We start from the raw sequence: 18,042 nt of genomic DNA on the forward strand, positions 1-18,042 counted from the left end.
AATAAAAAACCTAAAGGAACACAAATCTATAAGCTGGTTTGTACGAAGTGTGGTCCTTCTTGGTCCACACGACTGAGCTTGGCTGATGGTACTTGGCATGGGCTCTGTGGGCTCTCTTTGCTCTTCCCTGGTGGAACAAAATGTTTCTGCTTTTCATAAGAAGAGTCAAGGAGGCGTCGGCCATCTCCTCAGTCTGAGGGAAGTGACTGATAGGTTTCAAGAGGCAAGCTACTGACGGTCTGTGCTGTCCTCTAGTGCTCAGCCCCATTTTCAAATAAGTATTTTAGCACCCTTTCAGATCTAGGTATTGTGACTGGGCTTATATCAGCTTCCTGAGAGCTATTTTAAATGAAAGTATGCATCATTTTAGAATGAAAATAGGATAGTAATAGAGTAAAAATAATCTCCTGAACCACTTGACTCATGATCTCCATTTCAGATGACTTGATTTTCCCCCTGCCTTATAGAATCTTACTGGCATTAGTTTCTGGGGAGAGAGAAGCAGTAACCAACTTACCATTGCTCCTGAGCTGGTAAGTCTACTTGTCATGAAGCAAGTTGTTCTTTCAATAAAGATACTTGTCACATCAGATAGAATAAGTCTTAGAGGTCTTTCACTCTTAATTTTTCATTTTCCAAAACTAAAGCTGGCATTCCATTTTTGTCCTGGTAGTTTTAAAACTTTTTAGCTGGGAGGAAGTATTTTTATAATGCAGGTAAAATGGGCATGTAGGGCTTGCCCATCTCTGACAGTTGGGCTATTTCTTTTATTCATTCCTATGTGTCTTCAAGATGATTCTGAAAGGCCATTTAGAGTCATTTCTTTGGCCAACTCCTTCTGTAGTACCATTTCCACCACTTTTTCCTTCATTTTCCAAGGCATCTCCTTGCCCCTGGGTTCTCCTGAGATACTAATGATAGCCACCTGGCTGCAGTGTGGGACTGTAGAGCCTTTCCTCTCGTTCCTCTACACCTGGGAAACTGTGGTGATGAAGGACTTTGCAGGAGGGACTGGGAGGAGGATGAGGAAAAATATCAGAAGCCTGCTTTATAATTTCTGCAGGTTCAAGATGGATGGACCAAAGGAGGTGTTTTAAAAGTCTAAATACTATTGTCCCTTTAGCCCAGGAAGGCTTTTCATTTTAATCAGAAATCTTCCTTCAGGCCTAAAAAATGGCTTAAAGTACAACACATTAGGAAGGGGTTGGAAATGATCGATAACTGCAGAGAAATGGAGCCAAGTACATTTCATTGTTTGATTGTGGAGGGGTTGATGTTGATTCTTCGTTATGATTACATGACCATTGGAAACCATGGGGTATGCTTGCTGTATTGCAGCCTCATTTAGGTACAAGTCATAGTTTCTCTTGTGATTGCTCCAGGGAAGATGGTGGATCTTCCAGGATACCGTCTGTCTGGTGCTGTTGCCTCCTTCATCTTTGTACTGTTCACCATGAAGCAGTCAGGTAGGATGGCCTTCTTCCCTTTACTATATACCCGAATGTCCCAGAGATCCAGTCTGGATGCAGAGTTCTAAATCAAAAGGGCTAGTTCAACATTAAGAGTGAGAGTCCAGGGTACAAAGCATTTGTGTTCCAAAAAGAGCTCCTCCACTTCCAGCTGTGTTACCTTTGGGAAGTTATTTGAGTACCTTCCACCTTAGTTTCCTCACCTTTATGAGAAGACTAATGACATTCCTACATCTCACAGGCTAGCACAGGCTTTAGGATTAGACTAGGCTGCACTTAAATCACTACCTGGAACACATTAAGTTATTCATTCACTCTCCTGCTTCTGTGCAGGACAGAACACTGGGGGCTAGAAAAGTGACTACTTCTTACCATAAATTGAACAGCATAAAAATACTTAGAAACAAGAAACTAGAAATGGACTTGGAAATCTCATAGCTGAATGTTGTCAGTCAAAGCATCCTACCTTGATAAAGGATTATGAAAATTCAATGTCAGAGGGAAATATCTGAGCCCCGAGGAAAATGCTGGGTGGTGAAGTAGGAAAAACACTGGACAGGGCACCCAAAGGCACAGGCTCCAGACTGAGTGCTGCCAGAAGCTGTGTGATGTGGCAAGGCTGCCCTCCCTTCTCTGTGCTGCACTTTCCCAACCTGTAAAAGAAGTCAACCAGGTGGTATGACTTCAGTTCTAGCTTCACAGTCAGACGCCGTCAATGGAGAATGCAAGCGGATCTCTACTTAAGTTTTATAGTGACCTTTTGAACAGCATCTATTTGACATTGAGCCGCAAATAAACAAGATGAGGCTCCTTCTTAGGAGGACTGAATCTGCACAGAGGAAGTGCAAATGGCCCTGACGCATTTTACGATGAAAAGAAACATAATACACATGACAAATGAAATTGTTAAACATAATAACAGATAGAATTATTAAACGTTGCTTCAATTTGCAGGTAACAACAAAGAGGTCAAACATGACTCAAAATTTGATTGGAAGGCTCAAACCATTGTCCTTAATCTATCACAAAATGTCCTTGCAAAACCTGCATCATACATATAGCCCCAGTAACTGGAGTCTTCCCTGTTCCAGACCCGAAACAAAAAAGCACAGTTCCTTACCTAGGACGAGAGCAATCCTGAAAAGCTAAAAGATCTAATGAGTGAATATATTATCTAAATTTTAGGAAAAGTGGTTACAATGTCAGTCACTAACAATATAAAGTGAAATCACTAACTATAAAATAAATTACTAACTAATAAAGTTCCCAATTAAAAAGAATGAATTTACACATTAACTTATTTGAGAATAAAAACAACCCAGAGATGGTGGTTTTAGTGTCTTAAAGACGAAGAAATTGAGGTTACAAATCTCAAGTCTCACTGAAAATAATGGTTTTGTCCCCCAAATTATGCAGCTGGTGACAGATTCAGCACTGACTCTCAAATTTTTGAACTGCATGTTATTTTTAGTACACAGAATTGTCACTGTAACAGCCAAATGTGCAAATCCTGCTGGATTTCTCTAAAACATTGAAAATAAAGCCCTCCCTCCAGGTGCCTCTATTTTGATAGATTGGACCTCCCAAGCAAGTGTGTTAATCTTCTGATTGACATTTACTCGTTCCTCTTTTTCACTCTGTTTTGTAGATGACTTTAGAGTGAGTGGTCCTGCCCATCCTATCTTGGCCAGGGTTGGGGAAGATGCCCTACTAACCTGTCAGCTCCTCCCCAAGAGGACGGCGATGCACATGGAGGTGAGGTGGTACCGCTCAGAGCCCGGCACACTTGTGTTTGCATACCGGGATGGATCTGAGGTGACCGAGCTGCAGATGGAGGAGTACAGAGGCCGGATAGAATGGATAGAGGACAACATTGCTGAGGGAAGTGTGGCTCTGAAGATGTACAACATCCAGCCGTCTGATAGTGGGCAATACTGGTGCCGTTTCCACGAGGGGAACTATTATGGAGAAACAAGCTTGCTGCTCAAAGTAGCAGGTGAATATCTGGGAAAAGACATAGGGTCTTAGGGGGAGAAGTATGTAAATTTGTGTGGTAAGTTTTTGCCAGTTGAAGAATTTCCTTCTAATCATCAAAGCAATTCCTAATGCCCAGTCCTCTATCCTGATTCATTTGAAGACAAGCAGTTCTGAAGTCTTCAAAGCAGCTCACTTATAAACAATTTTCCCAAATCTAACTTACACAGTTTTGACTATTCTTGATAATTATTTGCAATCCATGACATGTGGTCATTAGCAATTTTGCTGATGCACAAATTTGTGCCACATAGCTGGTATGCAGGCGCAAGTCAATTGCTGAGTGAGTGAGTCTAGCTGACTGCCCAGCATCTGTATTTCAATGGAATTGGTTGTTCTCTACCCAACCTCAAACATGCAGTAACTGAGATGTGAAAACTGTTTCTTTGTAATGCCTCTAGTTAGAAAGCTAGCGATCAGTCTTAAGAGGTAAGAACATTGTGCTCTTGTGGACATTATCAAATACTAGTGTTCAATGAATTGGAGACTCATAGATGATTTGGACATGCCCGCTAAGAATGGCATGGTTCTACGTGACGCTTTTGTATTAGCAAAGCAGGAAAGAGTTGAGAAAAAGGGGATGACTAAAGAAAGGGTCTGTCTTAAGAAAAAACAAATATCTGAAAAGTAAACTATCATATGGTTCCCTGGGAGGAATAACTCTTCAGCGCCCTAAAGAGAAAATCAGGCAAATCTGTTAACCTTATCAGGGAAATAATTCTCTGTAGATGTTAATAGCTCTGGCTGATGCTGCTTCCTTCTTTACTGTTTCCTAACACCTTTCTCTTAATGTTCATGACTATGATTATTATTATTATTATCATTATTATGTTCAAGGTGATTCAAGATGGATGAAAGAACCCATGTATTTCTGAGATGTGGAGTGGGGAGGGCACATACTAAGACATTTCACTGTCAGGGACATTTCAAAATAAGCCACACATTTTCTAAGGCTCTAGGTGAAGGGAGTGGGTCCCTTTCCCCCAGGAAGTGATAGAGACAGATTCCCATCTATGGAAATATAGACACCATTGAGTTTGAGAGTTGTGTTGACTGGAGAAATAATTTTATGATTATATAAAACTAGGATTTCTCAAAAAACATTTTCCCATTGAATGGAATATTTAGATAAAAGAACTCTTCACAGACCTTCCTATTTCACACACTCCACTTTATCTACTTGCATCCCAAGATCACAACTACCAACAAAAGGAACGGGAGGAATAGTCCCCATGGAGATGATTTCTGACTTTATATTAAATATTCCGTTTAAATTAGAGTCAGAATATAAAACAGAGAGCCTTACACAGATAATATTAACTTGAAAAAGGCAGAGTTTGTAGCATGGGGGAGTCTATGAATAAACTACAACACATCTTTGTTTGCAGTACTAAAGAAATAAGCAAATTGTCATTTTGTCCCCCTTCTCTTATTCTTCTGTCTGGATCTAACGAAAAATGCTAAAGATGCTAAAATATAAACATCTAGACTGGGGAACAAATAAAGTGTATGTGAACTACAGTTTGAATAGGAAGATGACTTTAGACCACTCTCTGCTCCTCAGACCCCTGAAGTCTTGCCCTATCCCTATGAGCAATGTCGATGGGGTCTCAGTCTCTATTATGTGTGCCTCCAAGGGCTCCAGGGCTCTGGGCTATGGCTTCCTTCCTAACCCTAACCCTAACCCAGGTCTGGGGTCTGCCCCTAACATCCACATGGAGGGACCTGTGGAAACTGAAGTCCAGCTTGTGTGCACTGCAAAAGGCTGGTTCCCAGAGCCCCAGGTTTATTGGAAAGACATCACGGGAGAGGAGTTGCTGACTGTCTCCGAGCATCACATCCAAGATGAAGATGGCCTGTTCTATGTGGAAGCCACTCTTGTCATTAGGAATGCCTCTCTAGAGACCGTGTCCTGCTTCATCCACAACCACATCCTCAATGAGGAGAAGGGGTCAGTCATCTCCATCCCAGGTCAGTGCTCTGCCTCTAGGACCAAGATGCTCAGATTAACAGGAAAGATTTCAGGGACTGTGCTACAGCACTTAATAATTTTTTACTGAGAAAAATCTCTAACGTTTAATAATATGTATTAAAAGCTATAAAACATTTATGACTGGAAATATATATACTATATTTTGACTGAATAGCTGTTAATGGTTTTTCAGTTATTTTCAAGTTCTGCCTTTTCTTCTTTCTGCATTGATTTTCTTTACTCACAAGTATGCATCACGTTGTGAAGAAAATAAAACCATATTCTTTCCACTGAAATTTTTTCCTATGCTCTATTGTGCCAATTACTTCTAGGAACCTATCATATGAAGATAATCAGAGATGGAGACAACTATTTATATAACAGCATCTTACTTATAATCTCTTTTATAAATAGCAACTAAAACAAGGGTCAATAAAACAGTACAACAGTGGAGTATTGTGTCTTATGTTACTATAAATTATAACATGGATGAAAATGATTTTTTAAAATAATTTTAATGGTTAAAAAAATCCTCATCATGCGCTATTCAATGGTAAAGAGTCTATCTATCTATCTATCTATCTATCTACAAATAGACATTTCCAGTCATATAAACATTATTGGCTTTGGATACCTTATAACTGCACTAAGACTTTTGAGACACTCTCTATATTTAGATATAAGGAGATAAGGATATAGTTATTCATATAAATGGATATAGGAAAAAATTAAAAGTAAATGTTATATGTTAATGTTAAAAGGAGTCAAACTATGTATATGTATATGTATATCACAATAGCAAAACATATATATATGTATTTTGTCTCTAAGTTTGGAATTATAGGTGATAATCATCTACGTCCATATATTTTTATACTTTCTATGCATTTATAAAAAATATATTATTTGTATAAGGTAGTTAAATATCTATATGTTAAATATCAGCAGAAACAAACAGAATCATGGGATGGTAGAACCAAGGGCGTTTTTGTTGTGCAGAGAAAAGGAAAAGCAGCTGGACCACCAGGTGACGCATGGGAAAGACTTAATGTTTTTCTGTATTTAATTTCTTTTTTATGAATCAAGCTTTCCAATGAAATACAGGACTTGCTTTTATTCTTTTGAAATATTTTCTCTCCTTTCCCTTAAACCAAATTCCTTACTATGTTACTCTTGTTCTTTTTCCAGAGAAACTCCAGACTGAGCTCGGTAAGTTCGATATGGCGACATGCGCCAGTGTAGATGAGCCTCTGCCCTCCCCAGAGGGAGGCGGTGCTCCATGAACAAAGCGGGTGGGAGTTACCAAGACACCTCATGATCCAGATGAGAAACTGAGGTATGGGTTTACCAAGTCTCACGTTCAGTTAGTAGCAGAGGGACCAGCAAAGCGCAGGCCTCCACAGCCTCCTTCTGGCACTTTTGCACTGCGTAACCTGCCGCTCTCAGTGTTCCACTGGGTCTCAAATGGACACCTATAAGGGGCATAGACGTAATCCACCATATTGGGCAGGAGAAAAGGGAGCTGCCTTTGGAGTGGAGGGGATGGTACAGGACAGCTGACTGGGTTCTGGAGGCCCCAGTGTGAGTTTCTATTGTGAATGAGGGCAGTGTCATCGTAACTGGAGGTCACCACCCACCCCCTCCGCCCTCTGGCCCTGCTACGCTTTCTGCGCCTGCTTCTCACCCCTGTAGGCCCTAATCTCATCTCTGGTGGGACAAATCTTTACTCTGCCAGATGCAGCCTGGGATCTTGTGCCTGGGTGGATAATTTTCTTTTCTTTTTTTTTTTTAATAGTTAGAGTGCAGGTATTATTTTACTGTACCTAAGATAAGTGGCTTAAAAAATAACCAACTGATGTTTGATCCTCTTTCAGTTTCTCCTTTACCATCTTCCTCCTCTCTGTGACCTCTTCTTCCAGCCCATGACAACTGGCCTGCTCCCTGCCCACATACATATGAACTTGTATCACTCATTTCCTCCTTCCATCAATACCCTGCTCCCCTTCAAGTCGCCTGTTACAGGAATGTGTGTGGGTGGATGTGTGTGTGCGTGTGGGTGAGTTTAAGCACACTTTTCAGCCCATATAGGAGTTTTTAAGGAAAGTCATGGTGACAAACACACCCCAATCTCTGCCAGAGTCTAGAGTGATACTTTCGGCCCCGTTGGGCCATAAAGATAAAGGGAAGATCCTCAGGAAGGTCAAAGGTAACTCCACAATCTGAGGAGAGCTGCACACCTGTGAGCCTTGCCTTGCAAGTCAGATCCCCTCCTGCCTGGGCGGCATCTACTCATGATTGCACAGAAACTTTAACCAGCAGAGCTTTTTAGTTATAGATCAGAAAGTCTAGCCAGTGTTGGGGCAGGTTGACACATGTCTCTGTCCCTCAGGAAGATTTTAGGTAAACAGTTACTCCTCTGAGTTGTCTCAACCAATATGGCACACACAATGGAGACCCAGTACACAAAATGCAATCTGATGTGTTATTCCTTAGTTGTGCTGACCTTCTGGAACCACTAGAAAACAACATAAAAAGAGGAGCTTCTCTTGACTCCCTGTCAGGTGAGGGGAGGAGGGCTGTGCGCTCAGGAGCTTTGAGGGTGCACAGTTGATTGAGGAGGCCAAGGCCTTCACAGCCGCCTCTGTATTAGCCTCATGAATTAGTGCTCGGAGGGAAGGACCCACCGCAAAGGGCCGGCCAGCAAATCAGCTCCCTATAGCAGTCCTGAGACGGAAATCCCGGTTCCCACTCTGGCAAATAAGGTTACTGGTTTATAAAAATAATGATGAATTGTTTTGAAATATTAATTATATTCCAGCCACTATTCTAAGTGCTTTACAGGAATTGCTTCATCTTTTTCTTATGATAATTACAAAAACTAACATATTTATCCTCATTTTACAGTTGGGAAACAATCTTAGAGACATATGTGGTTTGCCAAAAACCACTAGGGAAATTGTGATGTTTGCCTTCTAATCTATGTCTACCTGATTTAAGAATGCAAGTTCCTAATCACTTGTGATTTTAGTAAGTCATTGGTCTCCATCTTTCTCATGTTTAACATGAGCATGTTGACTTTAATTTCTAATGTAGTGTCAGGTTCTAGAAGTCTAGATATGATATATGATATGATACAATATGATATAGCATATTTGGGGAATGAGATAGCCCACTTAATTGAATATGCTGATTGAGGGAGGATTATACAGAACGATGATGAGATTATCGTTTTCAAGGAATGAGTAGGTTTTAAGGAATGAGTGTATAATTCAGTGCCCTTCACACTCTAGAGAGAATTTAATTTTTCAGTGGATATTCAGAAGGCATTTAAGTAACTCAAATGTTAAACAAAACAGTAAATGTGAGCACAAATTATGTGGAAGGTTGTATACAAAACTGCATAGTAAAAGGAGATAATGCAGTTACTCTCTAAGAGCTCATATATCAGTAGAACATTAATTATTAACAAATAGGGCTGCATGATTTTTTCTAGTACTTTAAACCTTATTTTTACATGAATTCCAGAAAAACAGGAGTTTCATATATTATAATGCACCTAATTAATTAAATCTCCATACTTAAATTTTGCTTTCTTTAGTCTCCATTAAAATCAGTTTTGGCTCTTAATTAACTTGTGGCTGGCAGGGTAATCCAGTTTGAGATTTGATAAGGACCATAGGTCCTAGCCAGGGGAAAAAAATTTCAAATGGGTAATAGAGATGAGGAAACAGTCTGTTTCATTAAGTAATTTACTTTAGGACACGTGAATGGAGAAATAGCAGCAAACTAAACTCTTGTTCTTTTTTTCTGACTCCTACTTTTGTCTTCAGATTTTAAGTGATACATATGGAATGAAGATAATATTGTTTTAGGTAAAATTGAAGGACAAAGCAAAATAAAATGCTGGAATAACTGGGAGTCAAATTTTAGCTGCACGAAAGGGAATAATCTGAAAATTACAGTTGTGTTGACAGCGAGTTTCCTCCCTAGAGAAGTACCCGGCAGGTTTGGGTAAATATGTAATGAGGGCATTTTGCCTTTGGTAGTTGACTGCCATCCATATGATATACAAATTTATGCCTGGATTTCTTTTATAAATGATCACCATGTATGTGAAAGCATTCCTACCATTTGATAGAAAAGGATGACTCTCAATTTAGAATAGAGCAAAGTTGGCACACGGACAGGGTGTGATCAGAGTGGAAATTGTAAAACAGCTTGGATCCAGGAAAACCCTCAGAAAAAGCGCCATTCTTGGCAGTGGGAGGATTAAACTCGTAATGTGATTCATCATTGTTTTCTGTTTTGTATTTTGCCAACCTCCCCAATTCTTGATCTTTTAATGTTTCTCAAAATCATGTGAGGACATGGAATCTGGTAGTGTGTGGGGAACTGAAATATAGTGGCTGGACCTGACTTATAAGGTACTATAAAGACAAACTAGGGGAAAGCTTCCTCACATTTCATTACTAAAAATTCACCTGAGACTCCTTTTCATCTCCTCCCCGTTATCAATGCAGAGGGCGGCGTTTGCTCCAATGCCTTCAAGTCTCAGTCTACATGCCTCCATTCACACTGCGTGGTCATCCGAGAGCTTTATATAGATTATTTTGTTTAACTCGAGGACAACTTTATGATTTTGATAATGATATACTTGTTTTATAATTTAAGAAACTGAGGCATACACAGATTAAGAAGTAGTTTAAGGTCATGCAGATTTGAAGTGATAAAGTGCTAATTTTATTTTGGGAGTTTTAATTGTAAAATTGTTTTATTGGGCTGTAATCTGAATAAAATGATAGGTGGGGGCAGATGTGGGTTACATTAGTGATTTTTTTTCCGACTGACACACAGCATGGGATGGTTCTGCCTTGAAACAGAACAACCTCTATCTTGATTACACTAAACCTCTCCCTCTCTGAAGGATGATCTTGCACCTCACAGCTTTCCTGGGATGCCCCTGGGTTCTAAACTCCACTTAACATGCTATTGCTGATGACGCTAGTTGCTCCATTGTGAGTCTTTTGTTGTGCTTTGTCCGTTCTATTTTACAGCTTCCTTAAAAGTGATTGGACCTTCCCAGCCCATCCTTGTCAGAGTGGGAGAGGACATCCAATTAACCTGCTCCCTGTCTCCCAAGACTAACGCACAGAGCATGGAGGTGAGGTGGGTCCGATCCCACCGTTATCCTGCTGTCTATGTGTATATGGATGGGGACTATGTGGATGGAGAGCAGATGGCAGAATACAGAGGGAGGACAGCATTGGTGAGTGATGCCATCCACGAGGGGAGGCTGACCCTGCAGATACACAATGCCAGAACTTCAGACGATGGACAGTATCGGTGCCTTTTTGAAAAAGATGGTGTCTACCAGGAGGCCAGTTTGGATCTGAAGATAGTAGGTATGGATTCTAGATGATGTTTTATATTCAACATCTGTTCCTACTGCTTTAAGATGCCAGTTCCTGGAAAATTTCTCTGGTAACTGTAATTTTCTTAATGCCCATTCACTCATAAAATTTACATTGACTCCTCCAATGTGAAGGAACTGTGGTAGAATCTTGAAGGATTCAAGTGGACCAAATTTAATTCCTTGGGTATAGAATTTGTATCTTTTCCAGGATCTCCAAAAGTGACCATACATTTAGTGAAATCTGAGAATTTTACTCCATAACTTTACACAAGACTCATTATTTCATGTTATGTTATTAAAATTCTGGGAAATGTACAGTTACTAGGAAGTGTAATGATTTGAAGACTAAACTAAATCCAACATATAAACAAAAATCATAACTATTGACAACATTAACAGGATGGAGGAGGAAAGACAAAATTGCCCACTGCATCATAATTTCCCGCTGTCAATATTTGTGAATTTGAATTCAGTTTTCCAGGTTAGCAAATGCCATTGAGGACAGAGGCCCAAACCTTGGGTAATATATTTGTTTCTCTCACTGATTTTGTGTCTAAATCAATAAGCATATTTAGGAAATATCCACAGAAACACATTTTGAGAAGTTAAATGGACTGCATCATTGTCTGCCATTGGACATATATATTTATAAATTTTGATCTTTAAAAATATTCTCTTACTTATTTTCTTTTATCCTGGCCATGTGATCCATGTCCTGGTCAAAATAAGACATAGAAGGAAAAAGATTGGATTTGAAATTTACTGTATTCCTTAGTCTGTCCCAGGATGATTTTAGGAATACAAAAAAATAATAATAAAAATAAGTAAACAAAACAAGCTTCCAGTTATAAAATAAATAGTCCCGGGGGTGTAATGTACAGCTTGATAACTATAGTTAATAATACCGTATTGTGTATTTGAAAGTTGCTAAGAGAATAGATCTTAAAAGGTTTCATCACAAGAAAAAAACTTTTTAACTGTGTGGTGATGGATGTTGATTAGACTTATTGTGGTCATCATTTTGCAGTATATATATATATGTCAAATCATTATGTTGTATACCTGAAACTAATGTAATGTGATATGTTAATTGTATCTCAATGAAAAATAAGAAGAAAAGAAAAACAAACAAACAAAAACCCCCAAGAAGCTGCTCCGGCTAGTTTCATCCCTCAGTGGAGTGTGATTCCCCCATCAGCTTTGCTCTCTTCCCCAAGCCTCTGAATCCTGCTCTTCCCCTCAGTGAAGTCACTCACCATATAACTACCTGCAGAGACTCTCAGTTTCATTCCTTGATCGCTATCCCCCAGGTCTGGGTTCTTCCCCACTGATCACCATGGAGGGACTGAAGGACGGGGAAACACAGCTGATGTGCACTTCAGAAGGGTGGTTCCCACAGCCCCACGTGCGGTGGAGGGACATGGAAGGAAAGACAATACCATCATTTTCAGAGGTCCTGACTCAAGGCAGCCATGGGCTGTTCCATGTGGAAACATTTCTGTTGGTCACAAACAGTTCTCTTGTGAATGTGACCTGCTCCATCAGCAACCCCATTCTCGGCGAGGAGAAAATAGCAACTTTTTCTGTCTCAGGTTGGTGATTCCATGTATTCCTCTCAGCTTTGGGAAATAAATATGAAGACCAACCTAGATTTACTCATTTTACTGCTCTTCTATTTTTTATTTTTTCTTTCCAATGAAGGCTTCTGCTACCTCTGGTAAAACTGGTCTTCAGAGATATCTAGGGATCCAACTGCTCTTTCTCCTTGACATCTCCAACTAAAGCCCTAAGGTTACATTGTTACATATTTATATACTAAACTCTAAGAATTGACTCTGTTGTCACTCTGTCTACAAACTCTTTCACTTTGGTTTTTTTCCCTCATGATGGATTTTCTTCTGAATTAGCAACTAATTTTCATTAACACCATCTTCATAGCTGTGGACTGGGTAATTTTATCCTTTTGCCACCCTTGTTATCCCAGTGATTGTGGTGATATAATTGGAAAAGAGAGGGGAAGAAATGTGCGTGTGCATGTATGCGTGTGAGTATTTCTGAGACGGGCAAACAGTAAAGGGAGCATAAACTTCTAGTCTCTCCTCAGCTTCTGCAGAACAGGGAGGAGACAACCAACTTCCTCCCCAGGAGGCCCAGTTCTAACCGTCATCTCCAGTGCAGGAGCCGCTCAGATGAAATGGACAATCTTGAAATTTTTCCAGCTTCATGATTTAATGAGATTCTGGGGTTTCCATTTTAGAGTTCAAGATGACGTTCTCATGGAAGATGCTGCTTCTTTTGGGACTGCTTTTTGCTGGAGCTGCAGGCCTGATCAGGAGAAAGAGCTGTAAAAAAGGTAAGTCAGGTAACCAGGAACAGTGTGGAGCACACTTTGCAGTGGGAAGCTGACTGTGCATGTTCCTTAGCCTGTCTTTTCAGCAATCTCATACGGGAGGCATTCAGTGAATGTTCAATAATTAATGAAACACGACAGCCCACGACTTACATTCATGTAATTGAGGTCAATGCTGAATGAGATCAGAGTTTGCAGTGATAATAGAAACAAAAGGATTAAAAGACAGTAATTTGATCCCCTAGTGCACATTCTCAAGTTACCTAGTTAGAGGAGGGGAAGAAAAAGTTAGTGGCATAGCCATGCTTGCTTTGAACATTGAGAGCTGAAACTTAACTGCAATTCTACTGGCATGAACATTTCACTAAGATCTTTGAAAATATGGTAACTTGCTTATTGGCTTTTCCTGCTCTGCCAATGAAGGACTTCTCACATATTGATAGAGATGCTGTTTTGTGTGTGCTAGAAAGTTCTTCCACTTTAAGTTTCTTATGTCACTGTAACTTGCCTGTTTGGATGTTAATAGTATGAAATTAATATTTTTAATACCCCTCATATTGATTGTTATCAGAATGGATTTTTTTTCTCTACAGTTAATGTGACACTGGATCCAAATTTAGGTCACCCGGAACTGATCCTTTCTGAGGGAAACAAACATGTGACCCATGGACATTCACACAGCCAGACGTCCCACAGAGATTTGATGGCTTCCTCAACATCCCGGGCCAGGAAAGGCTCATGTCAGGGAGGTGGTACTGAGAGGTGGAGGTTGGGGACAGGACGGGATGGGTCCCAGGTGTTGCCAAAGACAATATTGTGAGGGAGTCTTCTCTGTGTCACCTGAGAACGGGTTCAGGAAATTGGTTGCTATGGAAATGAGTCCTAGGCCATTACCTTCTCTCTCTGAAGACGGCCCTAGGTCAGGTCAGAATCTCCCTTGACTATGCCTCTGGATACCTCTTCTTTTATAACATGACTAACAGGTGCCCTACCAACATTTTCCCTCAAATTTTCCTGAAACTGGACATTCCTTCTTCATTCTTTGGTTTCCTAGTGTAGACTCTCCTGACATCTTTCCTGCACCCAGGCAGGCCTCTGCAATACCTCCAAGGAAAACATAAACCTTGGATTCTGGAAACCAGGATTATATTCCAAGTCCCAGATCTTTTTTCCTTTCACCAACTACTTGAAGGGAACTCATGCACTCATCCAGGTACCAAGTCGAGAGTGCTTTAACCTCACTCTGGCTTGAAATCTGACCTGGAGACTGATTCCTTCAGAGACCTATCCTATCCCAAGCTCTCTGATATCCTGCTGATCACAGTATGATATCTGATGGCCAAAGACCTCTGGAAAATCCAGTGGGAAATGTAGTTTAGCCTAGAAGAGGAAATGCAAGGAATGATCAAGTATTTGATCAGTTTCTTTAAGAAGATGACCATTAGTTATCCAAGTGGGGCTGAGAAAATGAAAATTATAGTTAAAAAAGAGTAAGAGAGAATGCGTCTTAATATAAGAAGAAAAATATGATCACTAAGATATAATCTTGAAATTCATATGCGATGTTGTGGAACCTCTGCTCCAGACTTTGTCAGAAAGTTAGTAGAGGACATGGGGTGGGGGAAATTTTTAGAAATTCTAGTTCAAGAGAAAAATTAATTATGTATCATGGATATGAAAATTTCAATTTTATTTTTACAAAATAAAGCATACAATTTAAAATTAGTAATTATAAAATGAATAAACATAAGCAATAAATGCAACACAGTAAAAATATTTTAAAGTGATAATTAATTAAAGAGAAGCTGCATCTGGAATAAAGAATATGAAAAAATAAAGTTGTGGAAAAAGTCTTAAAATCTTCTGTAGTGAGAATGAGGAACACCTGGATATGACGCTCTGCTGTGCTCTAGGATGGCAGACCCCACAGAGTTATTGCTGTCCTTTGAAAACCATTCATCTATGGTGTTCTGGAGTTTCTCTTTTGGGTCATAATATGTTTTCTCCATTTTTAAAGTCATAAATTTGTGTTTGAAAATATATATTATTCTTCCACAAGTATTTACACATTTATTTTATTTAGGTTTTAATTTTTTTCAATTGTGGTAAAATACACATAACAAAATTCATCACTTCAGACATTTTAAAGTGTACAATTTAGTGGTATTTATATCTTCACAATATTGCACAACCGTCATCCTTATCCAATTCTAGGGTATTGTCATTGTTCCAAAAGGAAATTCCATAGCCGTTAAGCAGTCACTATCCATTTTTCCCTCTCTCCAACCCTGGCTAACACTAATCTACTTTCTGTGAATTTGCCTATTCTGGATATTTCAAATAAATCGAATCATGAAATACATGAATTTTTTGTGTTCGGCTTCTTTTACTCAGCATAATGTTTTCAAAGTTCATTCGTGTTGTAGCATGTACCAGTTCTATATTCCTTTTTTTTATTTAATTAAAAGACTTTATGTTTTAAGAGCTGTGTTAGGTTTACAGAAAAATTGAATGGAAAATCCAGAGCCTTTCCATATCCTTCCTCTCTCTTTTCATAGTTTTCTCTGTTATTAACCTCTTGCACTGGTGTGGTACATTTGTTACAACTGATAAGCAAAATATTGACACATTATTTTCAACCGCATCCAGAGTTTAAAATAGGGTTCACGTTCTGTGTTGTACAGTCTATGGGATTTGACAAATGGTTTACACAATTTTGATACATTGATATACACTTATATGCCCTTTTATTTATTTATTTTTTTGAGGAAGATTACCCTGAGCTAACATCTGTTGCCAATCCTCCTCTTTTTTTTGTTGAGGAAGACTGGCCCTGAGCTAATATGCATGCCCATCTTCCTCTACTTTATATGTGGGACCCCTGTCATATCATGGCTTGATAAGTGGTGCGTAGGTCTGCATCTGGCATCTGAACTGGCGTACCCCGGGCCGCCAAAGCAGAATGTGTGAACTTCACCGCTGCACCACTGGACAGGCCCCTATACCCTTTTATTTTTGAAGACAACTGTATTAGTAAATATGCTAGCTCTGCCTTAAAATATGTTTGATGTTACTCTATTTTGATTTAATTTGATCAAAAATGTTTTATTTAACAATGTCTGAAGGTTAACTATCCTTTTTCTTTCATTTTTTCTTTTTGAATCTTCCTTCCTAATCAATCGAACTCTTTGCTTGTTAGCCTTGTGTGCTTGTGTGGGCCCAAAATATAAACACACAGCCTTTCCCTAGCAAAGTCTCATGAAAATGTGTTTTTTATCAGTCACATTCTTTCACTATATATATTAAGAAACATTTTTCTCTAGCTTCCCAAATTGGGGATTAATTTACTTTCTCAGTTCCAATTCCACTTAGAAAAATTACAGGGGAGGAGAATGATTGGTGGTTTGAGTAAGATTCCCCAATCGATAAACAGTCACTGTGGCTAATACATGAGTAATTGGGTTGGCCCCTCAAGGATCCAGTTCCTTCTCACAGCTGATGCATAGACAGCCGATTGTAGTCATGTAAAGCATCGTACAGCAGCTCTCAGAATAGATGTATGAGTGGATGGATCTCACATTCAAGGAACGGCACTAGAGAGACTAAATTTCGTAATCCCCCTCAGGACTTTTTCCTCATTTGTCAGTAGACTATAAGTTCCATTAGAGCAGTGACTTTTTTCTTTTTTGTGTATCCTCACAATCTAGAGAAGTGGCATATATTAGTTGATCAATAAACATTTGAGGAATGCATGAATAGATCCATAAATAGGATATTTATTGAATGCCTTATCTGTAGAGTGCAGCGTGCTAGGCCTTAGAGATAAAATGCTTAATAAGACAATTCCTGCCCTAAGGTATTTCTTTATTCTAGAGAAGTCTCTTTGTTTTTTGAATGTTTTATCATACATTTATGATCTCTATTCAACTTTACGCAAAATGAGATTGCCAGAGTAGTCCAGAAATAAAGAATTAATTAACAGAGTCAGAATATGAATTCAAGGTCATTGCTTTGCCTCAAACTATGGGCTACTTGGAGAGCCTTCACCGCTTGTTGATTTACCCATAGCTAGAGATGAGGACATGATGGAAGATGTTATCCCTGACATGTCTACAGCTCTGATTCCAATGGACCATCCACCCTCACGTTTTCTTTCCTTGCCCACCTCTAGCCTATGCTCCCCAATCCCCAAGTTTGGAAGGGCAAAAACTCATTAAAATGAGTAGAGAAGGACAGGCAGAAGAATCCTGTTGTAGAACAAAATATGACTTTAGTTCCTGCAGAAGAGACACTAAAAACTCATTTGGCAACCTCATGCCGAATATCCTGATTATATAACAAACGTAAACTATCCAAAACTGAATCCATTTTCCTTTCTGTTCTATATTATAGTCCCAATCCCATTTGTTCTTTTTTGTTGTTACCCTCATGAATAGCGTTCTCATGTCCAGAAATCTGTCCTCATCCATCATGTCCATTTGATTATATCTATTAATATTTTTCCAATGTTCATTTACCTCTCTCCTGCCTTTATTATTTTCTTGCTTGTTATATAATCCCTCCCTCCCTTGACTCCCCTGAAGTTAATATTCTGGGCTCTGGATTTATTCTTCCTGGGTTCAAATACTGGTTTTGCCACTTGATGTGCCAGGGAAATTTTGCTAAGGAGATAAATCTTCCAAGAGAGGTTGTTAAAGGGACTTGTAGTTTAAAGATTTGTTAATGTTGCAGAAAAATCTAAGTGGATCTTTTCTGTTGCCAGGAAAAGAAGGCTTATTTAACAGGAGAAGCTCATATTTTATAT

At 39.3% G+C, this 18,042-nt stretch overlaps 1 protein-coding gene across 1 annotated transcript; it reads left to right on the top strand.

Moving 5' to 3' along the window:
- Positions 1–1,387: 1,387 nt before the first annotated feature.
- Positions 1,388–12,488, top strand: BTNL2 (butyrophilin like 2). The gene is made up of 6 exons (XM_046639254.1): positions 1,388–1,466; positions 3,118–3,465; positions 5,193–5,474; positions 6,664–6,684; positions 10,530–10,877; positions 12,199–12,488. Exons 1-6 carry the CDS (start codon positions 1,388–1,390, stop codon positions 12,486–12,488), a joined length of 1,368 nt encoding a protein of 455 aa, XP_046495210.1.
- Positions 12,489–18,042: the final 5,554 nt, after the last annotated feature.

This window comes from Equus quagga, chromosome 15 (assembly GCF_021613505.1).
Source record: "Equus quagga isolate Etosha38 chromosome 15, UCLA_HA_Equagga_1.0, whole genome shotgun sequence".
Lineage (NCBI taxonomy): Eukaryota > Metazoa > Chordata > Mammalia > Perissodactyla > Equidae > Equus > Equus quagga.